Here is a 13,028-nt window from a genome sequence, read left to right as displayed (position 1 = left end):
AAGTCAATGAGTTTTGAGAAAATAAGAAAAAAACAGAATTTGAATTTTCCCCTCCTTCAGCCAGGACACTGAAGCCAATTGTTATGGTGTAACATACGCTGCAAATGAGACCAGCTGGTTCAATGTACTTCCTGCTTTCAGTTGAAAGTTCAGCCGATAAACGTTGTGAGGCAGCCAACGGTGTTAATATCTGGCTCAAGAAAATGCTGCCGTGCCTAATTCATTCACTAGAAAAGGTGTTAGCAGCTATGCTTAGAATCAGTTTCTATGCACTTCACTTACTGACTGAATAATGACCGGGACTGGCTGAGTCACTGGGATTGCCAACTTAGTTGGATGCATTCCAGAAGTTTCATTGTCCCTTTATTGTCTGGCCCTATGCTTCTCCCATTGACTACTCTCGTGATGCACCACTTCATTACCGATTGCATGATCCTTGACTGCCAGTCCATCAAACTTTCCTATCCATTGCCAACATTTTTATGGTTAACAAACAGAAGTGTTGAAAGAAAGCTCTTTTTTGAATGCAAAATGATTTTTATCCTGGGTTTTTGTTCTCCAGAAGTCATTTTTTAAATTCCTGGAGAATCCAGGACAACCGTGGAGGATTGGCAAACCCATCCATTCACAATTAATACCCAGCTAGGTAGGATACTGGTATTATGAACTAAATGAGGATGTCACACACAGTTGGATGGGACTAACATTTAATGTATCTTTAATGTAAAGTAGCATTTTAGAAATGGACAAATAAGGCTGGTGCCCAATGATTTGATCTAGTAATCAACCTCATTTGGTCTTTTGGCATTTTGTCCTGGCTCTCTGCATCTATCAAACGTTGGACAGGTGAAACTCAAAGCAAGGGCTATTCCTCCAAAGATCTCAATGCAACTTCCTGCCCAGCCAAAATACAGTGAGCTCCCACTTTGGTACTGGGTGTGAGTGTCGGGGCTGATTTCTTGCATGGAGGTCATGTAGAGAGTAAGTGGGGTGATGCACAGAGATCCAGCCAGGATAATGACAACTCCACTGGCCCCTGCTACATTTCGAAGTGGGAAGTCCATCCAGCAGCGTATGCCTACACTGGCCACAATGATCCCCATTCCACACACCAGGAGGGAGCTCAGCATGAGGGCCCTGGACCACTGCACAATCTCATCCCGCTGGTACACTGTGGTCACTGGCCAGCACTGTTTAGTGTCTTGCAGTTCCAGGCACGACTCCCACAAACCGTCAGACTTCACGGCTGTGTTTTTCCCCAAGTTAATGGGCCCTTGGCGCCACTGCGGGGTTAACACAGCCACAAACACCAAGACCAGCCCAACAGGAGCACTGACAATCCCGATGATCATCGGAGGTGGAGTCCGCATGTTGTAGATACTCAGGGTCCAACCAGAACCTGTAAGGAGAATAGAGAAGAGGAAGTCAGTGTACCTTGAGCACTTCGGAACAAGCAAGCCAGTTTCAGATAAGTGAATGAATATGATTCATTCTGAATGGGACACAACTGAATTTTAATTGACCTGTTATGAGGAGGAAGAGGCTTTCTGAGCCTGAGTGCAACCAACCCTGGAAGGTTGAGCAGGCACAGTACACAGTCTTAAGGAAGCCATAGCAACAAATAAGAGCAGAAGAAGACCGTAGGCCCTGCAACCCATTCCACCATTCAGCAATATCTTGATTGATCTGATTGTAGTTTTAACTTCACTTACCTGCCTGTGTCTCATAGATTCTTTTGTACATCAAAAATCTGTCTAACTCAGCCTTGAATATATTTAATAACCCAATTTTACTGCTCTTTGGGAAAGAGAATTCCAAAGATTAATGACCCTCTGAGAGAAGAAATTCTTCAGAATCTCCGTCTGAAATGGGAGACTTATTCTGAAACTGTGACTCCGATTCTAGATTCCCCCATGAGGGGAAACATTCTTGCAGCATCGACATTGTCAAGCCTCCTCAGAATTTTACATCTTTCAATATGATCACCTCTCAATCTGCTAAACACATGGGAGTATAATATTATTGCTATCACAGAGACACGGTTGAGGGAGGGGCAGGACTAGCACCACAATATTCCAGGCTATGATCTCACACAATACAATGTTGGGGTGATGTATCAGGTCCCACAAGAGGGCTTTAGCACCAGACAGCAAAGAGAGCAAGGTGCTTGTCCTGATTGTAATGCAGTGAATCAGATGGAAACATGTTTGAGGAGAGATTATGGTGTGTTATAAATGAAACAGGATGTGATCAAGAGAAAAGTTAAGTGTGTCATTCATTTAATTGTGCTCCCAACAATAAAACTGGCTCAATAAAAAGTGTGATTTAAAACTCACTAAAACGTCCTGCCACATGCACACTGGTAATTGCCATGTTAATTTTATTCCTACTCGTCACGCAACATTATACATACCAATCTTTCTGAGGTAACACTACAGGAGAGAAGAATATAATTGGTTCTCCACATTATATATTGCATTTCTATAGCACCTTTCATTACCTCAGGTTGTCCCAAAGCAATTTGCAGCCAATAAAGTATGTTTGCAGTGTGGTCACTGCAATAAGATAGAAAATGCTACAGCCAATTTGCACAAAGATCCCACAAACAGGAATGTGGTAAATGACCAGATAGTCTGTTTTAGTGATGTTGGGTGAGGGATAAATATTGGTCTAGGACACACCAAGGAGAACCCCGCTGTTCTCTTTGAAATAGGACAATGGGATTTATTTTTTTACACCCACCCAAGAGGGCAAAGTCTCAGTTTAACATCTCACCTGAGGCAATACCTCTGAACAATGCAGTATTCCCTCAGTATTTCACTGGAGCCTGGATTTTGTGCTCTGCGGTTTGAAGGAGTTGGTGCAGACTTAATGGGCTGAATGGCTTTTTTCTGTGCCATGCTATTTAATGATTCTATGAATCTACATGCACCCACAGCCTCTGAGATCAGAGGCAAGAGTACAATCTGCTTTGCTGCAGTCAACTCTGCAACTCTCCAACAACATGCATTAGGGTACGCCCTCTCTCTTCCTGCTAATCTCCCTTATAAAGGTCCCTTATGTTTGTTCCCTGTTTATCTGCTTATTTCCCCTTTCTTTTATTTATTTTTTAAATTTAGAGTACCCAATTATTTTTTTCCAATTAAGGGGCAATTTAGCATGGCCAATCCACCTATCCTGCACATCTTTGATTGTAGGGGTGAGACACACGCAAACTCGGGGAGAATGTGCAAACTCCACATGGAAAGTTACCTGAGGCTGGGATCAAACCCAGGTCTTCAGCGGCCGTGAGGCAGCAGTGCTAACCACTTCACCACAGTGCTGCCCTTGCTGTTACATATTTGATCCACTGATGTTTAATGGACCTGTGACTTTAAGGCATAGTGGCCTGTGCCTTTAATTCAAACAGAGGATTGCAACAGCACTAGAGATCAGTGATGACTCGGACTGATTGCTGTGGCTGATGGCCAATGAATTGGCCCAAAAGGGCAGTGCTCTGCCTGGTAACAGGTGGTGATTGATTCTGTTCCCAATTAAATGGTTCGGAGATCTGGCGAGATTTTGGTCTCTGACAGCGAAGGGAGAAAAGCTCTCTCTTCACATTCTGTTTTCTTCAGAAATAACCAGCAAATTCTCACCAAAAGGTCACTGTGGGAACCAACTCTCTTTCTGCAGACAAGGCTGATGCAAGCAGAGTCCAGTATCTGATAACCCTCTCTGCAGAAAAGGCTGGTCTGAAGCTCTCCTGGAAAAGATGTGAGTAAGATATTACCGTGGGCAGCACGGTAGCACAGTGGGCACTGTTGCTTCACATCTCCAGGGTCGCAGGTTCAATTCCCGGCTTGGGTCACTGTCTGTGTGGAGTCTGCATGTTGTCCCCATGTCTGCATAGGTTTCCTACAGGTGCTCCGGTTTCCTCCCACATCTCCCGAAAAACGTACTGTCAGATGAATTGGATATTCTGAATTCTCCCTCTGTGTACCCGAACAGGTGCCGGAATGTGGCAGTAACCTCATTGCAGTGTTAATGTTAGCCTACTTGTGACAATAAAGATTATTATTATTATAACTGCAAGGAAGATAATTACGGGCTGTAGGCCAGAGACTTTAAACCAGGCTCACACTGTAAAGGAACTCATCCTCTGAAGCAAAGACTCTTATCTTTTGACCTCAATCCTTATTATTTTCAGCCCTTTCCACTCCTCTGTGTTTGTCTGTCTTGTGTGGGTAGAGGGTGGGGCAGTTAAAGGGGGAGTCAGGTATTAGCTTGACGTCAAGCAGCTGTATTTACTGCGTATTACATATTTTTTCTTGTTATAAATAAACAGTAATTGTGTTTAAACTTACAAACCTGGTGACTGCAATTATACTCTATCTGGGTCAAAAATTTGGGGTATTTCTATAAGAAATATTGGTTAATTCACTTGTGTTGTGACACCGAGGCCTGGGGGCTGGAATTGACTGTGGATTAGCCCAGCGTGTCATAACATCCTAGAGACCATAAAACGTGGGATTATTAATGCTCTGTCGTGCTCTGCCATCCAATCATACTGCTGTGTATTGAGGCCAGCTTTTGAATGGGGTATATTTAGTGCAGAGACCATGGGGATTAGCAACACATTGGTAGATGCTACAGCCAGTGTCGTGCCCACCAGTGTCTAAAAGGGCTTAGACACTTAGGGCAGCATACCAAACGAGTGGGGCAAGATTAAAAGATTGTGGCCACTTGATGGTAAGTGACTGCACGGAGACGAGGGGCGAAAAAGATTTTAGGACTAAAAACATTGCAAAATTGCAGCTTTTCTGAAGTTTTTTTTAATCCCTGTATATTTTATTTTTAAAAAAATATTTTTATTCTCCCTTTTTCACATTTTCTCCCAAATTTACACCCACCATCAATAAACAATAATCAGTAACGAATATAATGTCAATCCCCATATCAATAACAACGATCCCATTGTCCCACCAAACCCCAAACATTAGCCAGCATGTTAACATAAACAAATGACAAAAAGGAATCACCCATAGTCACCATTAACACACACAGTCCCCCTCCCCCCAACCCTCCCACCCACACGCCCCAACTAATGTTCGATGTTATCCAGTTCTTGAAAGTGCATAATGAATAATGCCCATGAATTGTAGAACCCCACCATCCTTCCCCTCAGTTCAAACTTAACCTTCTCAAGAGCCAAGAATTCCAGCAGGTCCCCCCGCCACGCCAGGGCACAGGGTGGAGAGGTTACTCTCCAACCCATCAGGATCTGCCTTCAGGTGATCAACGAGGCGAAGGCTACAACATCTGCCTCCGCACCTGTTCCAACCCTGGCTGGTCCGACACTCTGAATATGGCCTCACGAGGGACCAGGTCCAGTTTCACATGCACCACTTTAGAAATTACCCTACAAACCTCCTTCCAGTAATCCTCTAGTTTAGGACAGGACCAAAACATATGAATGTGATTTGCAACCCCACCTCCCCGGCAACATTCACACACATCTTCTACCCCTTCAAAGAATTGGCTCATCCTCGCCCTCATGAGGTGTGCTCTGTATACCACCTTCAGCTGTATCAGCCCCAATCTCGCGCACGAGGTGGAGGCATTCACTCTTCGGAGCACCTCACACCAGAACCCCTCCTCCATATCCTCTCCCAACTCTTCCGCCCACTTTGCTTTGATCCCTTGTAGTGGTGCCCTCTCCTCTTCCAAAATAGCTCCGTAAACCGCCGACACTACCCCCGTCTCCAGTCCCCCTGTCGTAAGCACCTCTTCCAGCAATGTGGAGGCCGGCTCCACCGGGAAGCTCTGTATCTCCTTTCTGGCAAAATCTCGAACCTGCATGTATCTAAACATTTCCCCCTGCTCCAGCCCATACTTCGCTTCCAGCTCCTTCAATCCTGCAAACCGACCCCCAAGAAACAAATCTTTTAGTGTCTTAATCCCCTTCTCCTCTCATTTCCGAAAATCTCCATCCCACTTCCCTGGCTCAGCTTTTCCGAAGTTGCCTGAGGCTTAGCACTGCTGAAGAGAACATGTAGGCTGGAAACAAGCGGGTGTAGTCAAGCTATTGGGAGGTTTCGCAGCCAAAACCCATTCGACCCCTGGAGAGATGAAAGGGGTGCTGCATTAGGAGGTGATGCTCAGTCAGCACCTAACTGCACTTTGTGCACTCGACAACAAGCAAAAGGTAGTGACAAGCAAATTGAGGGAGGGAAAGACTTTGACGGTGATTGTGTGTGCCAGCCATGCCTGTTGTCTTCTGGCATCCTTGCAATTCATCATATTCTTCAACTATCCACCAATACACCCCTCAATCCCACTTATCCACCTACTCAGTCCATTACTCAATTCAACCTATCCACTTTCTCATTCTATCCCTCAACCCCACATATCCTACTTTTCATACAGACAGACAACATCTGCCTGACAGATATCCACCAGACAAAATACACTGCTGGACCCCAGGTAGAATACAGGAAAATCAACCAGTCAGAGTATATCCACCAGGCTATATTCAGCATGATATCCACCAGCTATATCCAGTCAGAGTATATCCACCAGGCTACATGCACTACTGAAAAAGGCAAAGTCTCTAGATAAAGAATCAAAAGCAGAGGGTTGAAGAAACTCACAGCTCCAGATTATTGATGCTGCATTGTGTCTCTTGTACACAATAGTGGCTGGAGAAATTGAGAGGGAAAGCACTACAAGGCAGACTTATAGTTATACCTTCCATTGTTCCACAATGGCCCTCATTGCCACTTCAGGTGACAACCTCCTGCATTCATAGGATTTAAGACCAGAAGACCATAAGACATGGGAGCAGAATTAGGCCACTCGGCCCATCGAGTCTGCTCTGCCATTCAATCATGGCTGATATTTTTCTCATCCCCATTCTCCTGCCTTCTCCCCATAACCCCTGATCCCCTTATTAATCAAGAACCTAGCTATCTCTGTCTTAAAGACATTCAGTGATTTGGTCTCCACAGCTTTCTGCGGCAAAGAGTTCCACAGGTTCACCACCCTCTGGCTGGAGAAATTCCTCCTCATCTCTGTTTTAAAGGATCGTCCCTTCGGTCTGAGATTGTGTCCTCTGGTTCTAGTTTTTCCTACAAGTGGAAACATCCTCTCCACGTCCACTCTATCCAGACCTCGCAGTATCCTATAAGTTTCAATAAGATCCCCCCTCATCCTTCTAAACTCCAACTAGTACAGACCCAGAGTCCTCAACCGTTCCTCATACGACAAGTTCTTCATTCCAGGGATAATTCTTGTGAACCTCCTCTGAACCCTTTCCAAGGCCAGCACACCCTTCCTTAGATACGGGGCCCAAAACTGCTCAGAATACTCCAAATGGGGTTTGACCAGAGCCTTATACAGCCTCAGAGGTACATCCCTAGTCTTAAATTCTAGCCCTCTTGACATGAATGCTAACATTGCATTTGCCTTCTTAACTGCCGACTGAACCTGCACATTAACTTTAAGATAATCATGAACAAGGACTCCCAAGTCCCTTTGTACTTCTGATTTCCTAAGCATTTCCCCATTTAGAAAATAGTCTATGCCTAAATTCCTCCTTCCAAAGGCATAACCTCACACTTTTCCACATTGTATTCCATTTGCCACTTCATTACCCACTCTCCTAGCTTGTCCAAGTCCTTCTGCAGCCCCTTTGCTTCCTCAATACTACCTGTCCCTCTACAGATCTTTGTATCATCTGCAAACTTAGCAACAGTGCCTTCAGTTCCTTCTTCCAGATCATTAATGTATATTGTGAAAAGTTGTGGTCCCAGCACCGACCCCTGAGGCACACCACAAGTCACCGGCTGCCATCCTGAAAAAGACCCCTTTATCCCCACTCTCAGCCTTCTGCCCGTCAGCCAATCCTCTATCCATGCCAGGATCTTACCCTTAACACCATGGGCTTTGAGGCACGATCAATTTGGCTGGAGACGAAGTTGAATCTAAACTGAGGCTTTATTAGTATCAGACGTGTGGCCTCCCACAGCAGCTGACGAAATGGCTGCGAGCTGGAGGCCACGCATATTTACAACCCGGCTCCTGGGCGGAGCTAGCATGCAGGGGCCACAGGTGAACCTGTAGTGCAGGTTCTACCGTACAACCTCTAATATCAGAACACAGTGGTTTACCACAGGCCTTTAACTTATTTAACAGCACAGAATGCTGTTATATACAGCACAGAAACAGACGATTCAGTCCAACCAATCAATGTCAGCTGTAATGCTCCACACAAGCCTCCTCCTGTCGTTGCTCATCTAAATCCCCCAGCGTAGACCTCCCATTCTTCTCCTTATGCTGGCCTAGGTTACCTTAAATGCATCGCTATTGAGACATTTATGGATAATTAATCCCATTCTGATTCCATCACCTACTCCCAGTGTAGGACCCAATGACGTTGGGGAAGAGTCACATGTATTGCCTCAGGGTGTAGACTACTAATTGCCAGCCTCTGCCCTGACCTAGTGATTATTTATCACTGGTATTAATTTTTTTCTCTTTTTTTCATTGCCCTTTTGACAATTTGTTTTCAGTTGTTTTCAATTTTTGTCTCTCCCTTTGAACTTGGTTTTGCTTGTCTCAGCATTCCCATCCTATCTCAAATTCCTGATTCTCGCGGATATTTCAGAAGATGAATCATTGATTTGTCATATTTTATTCTATTCTTCTTTAATTCCCATTTGTCTCCTTTGAGTTTTCTTAACCTGGTTTTGTTTGTTTTATCTCTGGTGAATATTTGGGAGGGTGTTTGCTCTGACACCATCTTAATTTTAGACATGGGGAGGGTAGTTTTGAGGGAATCTGATACTCAGCAAGAAATCAATGAATGGTTTCCACCTCTGGATGAACCCTTCTACTGACCCTCGCAGAATGAACTTGATCTTCTCAAACTGCAGGAATTCTGCCAGGTCATTACCCATACCCCTACCTTCGGCGGCTCCCAGTCCTGCCAACCTTTTTTTTTCTTTTTAAATTTAGAATACCCAATTTTTTTTCCAATCAAGGGCCAATTTTTAGCGTGGTCAATCCACCTAGCCTTGCACATCTTTCGGTTGTGGGGGCGAAACCCATGCAAACATGGGGAGAATGTGCAAACTCCGCACGGACAGTGACCCGGAGCAGGGATCGAACCTGGGACCTTAGCGCCGTTAGGCAGCACTGCTACCCACTGTGCCACCGTGCTGCCCCTTGAGTCCTGCCAACATAACAATATCCATCTCAGGGCTATCAGGGAGGCAAAGGCCAATACATCAGCCCCTCGTTCACATCCCCACCCCCGTACTTCCGGCACACCAAATATCACCACCTCTGGAATCGGGGCCACCCTCACACTCAGAACCTCTGACATAACATCCGTGAACCCCTGACAGAGCCTCCTCAATCTTGGATACGCCCAGAACATATGCCCACACCTATCTTCCACCCGCTCAAAAAACCTGCTCATCCTCGCCGCCGTGATGTGGGCCCTATGCACCACTTTGAACTGGATGAGGCTTAACCTCACACATGACGAGTACGCATTCACCCTCTCCAGGGCCTCAGCCCATGTTCCAGCCCCCACCTCCTCTCCCAACTCCTCCTAGAGTAAATAAGTTAATGATCTTTTTTTAAGTGGGAAGGAGAATTTAGACAGTGTCCAAATACCATGGCGACAGTATGAATTCAGAGTCGTGTTTCTGTGGGCAGGATTCTCCAGTAATGGGGCTATGTCCCCACGCCCGTGGAAAAACACGCGCGAATCACTCTGGACTTACCAGGAGTAAGTCCATGGTGATTCTGCGATTTCCAGGGGGCTGGCAGGGCCCCAGAGTCCTCCTCGCAGCTCCGGCTGCCAATACGGGGCCCTGCACTTCCGGCCGGGTGTCCGCGCATGCGCACGGCGGTGGCCTGTGTTGGCCGCCCCGCACGACATGGCCGACTCACACCGCGGAGCGACAGCAAGAAGATAGCCCCCCCCCCAGATCGCGCGCGTCCGCGGATCGATGGCCCCCGATCAATAGCCTGGTTGTCCTGGAGGCCCTCCCCCCCCCGGTGAATGAACCCCTGCCCCCCCCACCAGGATGGCCATGGACTGAGCGCCCGCCAGGTTGAACCATGAGAGAACCACGCCGGCGGGAACTCGGCCAGCTGCACCTGGAGAATCGCTGCGGGGGCCTCTTTCAATGGCCCCCGACCAGCGGCGCGTCTACCGCGCGCACCTGATTGGCGGCGATTCTCCCGGGACCGGAGATACGTGGGAGCAGTGTCGGACCCGATCGCGGGTCTGGGGCGGAATTCTCCGCAATTGGCGCGATGTCCGCCGACCGGCGCCAAAAATGGCGTGAATCAGTCCGGCATCGCGCCGCCCCAAAGGTGCGGAATCCTCTGCATCTTGAACGGCCGAGCCCTAACCTTGAGGGGCTAGGCCCGCGCCGGACTGATTTCCGCCCCGCCAGCTGGTGGGAAAGGCATTTGGTGCCCCGCCAGCTGGCGTGGAAATGACTTTGCCGGGCGGCGCATGCGCGGGAGCGTCAGCGGCCGCTCATGGCATCCCCGCGCATGTGCAGGGGAGGGGGTCTCTTCCGCCTCCGCCATGGTGGAGTCTGTGGCGAAGGCGGAAGGAAAAGAGTGCCACCACAGCACAGGCCCACCCGCGGATCGGTGGGCCCCGATCGCGGGCCAGGCCACTGTGGGGGCAGCCCCCACGCCCCCCCGGAGCCCGCCCGCGCCGCCTTGTCCCGCCGGTAAGAGAGGTGGTTTAATCCACACCGGCGGGACACGCATTCCAGCAGCGGGACTTCGGCCCATCCGGGCCGGAGAATCGGTGGGGGGGGGGGGGCCCGCCAACCGGCGCGCCGCGATTCCCGCCCCCGCCGAATATCCGGTGCCGGAGAATTCGGCAACCGGCGGGGGCGGGATTCACGCCAGCCCCCGGCGATTCTCCGACCCGGCGGGGGGTCGGAGAATCCCGCCCCTGAGGCTCGTTCTCCACCCTCGCGCCCAGCCTGATTTCGTCGCCGAGGCTTGGAGAATCCCGCCCAGGGTGTCAGACAAAGGGCTGGATTCTCCACGGCGGGAGGCTCCGTTTTCCCGGCAGCCCGGAGGTTTCCCGACGGCGTGGGACTGCCACACAATGGGAAACCCCTTTGACCAGCCGGCGCAACGGAGCATCCCACCAACGGGGTGAAACAGAAATGTGGCGGGGTGGAGAAGTCAAGTCTTTGATGAAGAATGTGGGTGTGTTTTGGATCAGAAAAAATATAACATTAAACCCCGGTGGTCTCATAAACGAGTCACTGATTATATTCGTTCCCTTAAATAGCTACTGAAATATACCTTCAATTTTCCTACATTCTCTGTCCCATTGGCTCTTTGTACAATTAAGTTAAAATCTTCTGTGCACCGCGATAACAGCAACAACACATAGTTATATATTGCCTTTAACGTATCACCCAAAGCACTTCACAGCAGCATGATGACAGTTTACCACATCAGGAAAATTGGGTCAGAAGACCAAAGGCTTACTCAAAGAGGTGGGTTTTAAGCAATGTTTGAAAGGAGGAAAGCGCGGTAGAAAGGCAGAGAGATGTCCTGAAGGTATTCCTGAGCTTTGGGTCTAGGCAACGGAAGATACAACCACCATTGTTGGAGCCATTAAAAATAGGAGTGCACAGGAGGCTGGAATTAGAGGATTGCAGGCATCTTGAGGGTTGTGGGTCTGGAAGAGATTCCAGAGATAGTTTGGGGATAGGCCTAAAAGGGATGAAAGTTTTAAAATCAATACATTTCTTAACCAGGAGCCAATGTAGGTCAGTGAGCACAGGGGTGATTTATGAAAGGGTGTTAGCGTGAGTTAGGGCACGGGCAGCAGCATTTTGGATGACCTCAATTTGAGACCAGCCAGGGGTGCATATAAGTAGCCCAATCTAGAGGTAACAAAGTCATGAATGAGGGTTGCAGCAGCAGATGAGCTGATTCAGGGACTAAGTCAGGCTCCTGCACAGTTTCCTCTTGTAACCTGCAAGGCCTCCTTCTGTTTCTCAGCGAAATGCTGCTCCTTAGCAACATTAATTTCCATATGTACCCTGACAACACCCAATACTTCTCTCAATTCCTCCACTGTTTCTAAACTGACAGACTGCTTGTCTGACACTCAGAAATTTCCTCCAATTAAATATTAGGAAGACCATTGTCTTTAGTCCTGTTGAAAACTCCACTCCAGAGCCACTGACCCTATCCCTCTCCCTGACAACAGCCTGCGGCTGAATCAGACTGCTTGCAAACTTGGTGTCACATCTGACACCAAAATTAATTCCAATCAGATATCCATGCCATCACTATTATATTCTTATTTCCACCTCTAAAACATCATCTAACTCTACCCCTATTTGAACCCTTCTGCAGCTGAAATCCTCATCCATGCTTTGTTACCTCCGGACTTTATTACTTTAATGGACTCCTGGCCAGTCTCCCACATTCCACCACCAATAAACTTGAGTTAATTCAAAACTCTACTGCCTGAATCCTAAATCACACTTAAGTCTTCACACGTTACCACTGTGCTCACTGGTCTGCATTGGCTCCTGGTTAAGCAACATATCGATTTTAAAATGTTCAACCTTGCCTTCAAACTCTCCCATGTAGTCACCCCTCCTGATCTCTATAATTCCCACCAGTCCCAGAAACCTCCAAGATATCTGCACCCCTTTGATCCTGATCGACTGAGCATCCTTGATTTTAATCACTTTACCAATGCTAACCATGCCTTCAGCTGCCTGGGCCCTAAGCTCTGGAATTCCCTCACAAAGACTGTCCATCTTTCACCTTACTTTCCTCGTTTAAGATGCTCCTTAAAACCCCTCTTTGACCAAGCTTTTGGTTATTTGCTCTCACATCTCCCAATGTGGCTAGGTGTCATATTTTGTTTTATAATGCCCCTGTAAAACGCCTTGAGATGTTTTATTTTGATAAAGATGTTGAATAAATATACACCATTGTTGGATTCAGAGTGCTGTGTGTGTCATTGTGTT

The 13,028-nt window shown here is 47.5% G+C and overlaps 1 protein-coding gene across 1 annotated transcript in view; it reads right to left on the bottom strand.

Annotated features, from left to right (window-relative positions):
* Positions 1–690: 690 nt before the first annotated feature.
* Positions 691–13,028, bottom strand: part of cldn23l (claudin 23-like) — a 37,047-nt gene continuing 24,709 nt past the window's right edge. The window contains exon 2 of the mRNA XM_072517180.1: positions 691–1,399. Within this exon, the coding sequence (XP_072373281.1) occupies positions 777–1,399 (623 nt within the window). The 3' untranslated portion in view covers positions 691–776. The remainder of the gene's footprint in view (positions 1,400–13,028) is intronic.

The sequence above is a fragment of the Scyliorhinus torazame genome, chromosome 1, assembly GCF_047496885.1.
Source record: "Scyliorhinus torazame isolate Kashiwa2021f chromosome 1, sScyTor2.1, whole genome shotgun sequence".
NCBI classification, from domain to species: domain Eukaryota; kingdom Metazoa; phylum Chordata; class Chondrichthyes; order Carcharhiniformes; family Scyliorhinidae; genus Scyliorhinus; species Scyliorhinus torazame.
Note: the sequence above shows the minus strand (reverse complement) of the source record. Positions and strands in the feature narration are given on the sequence as shown.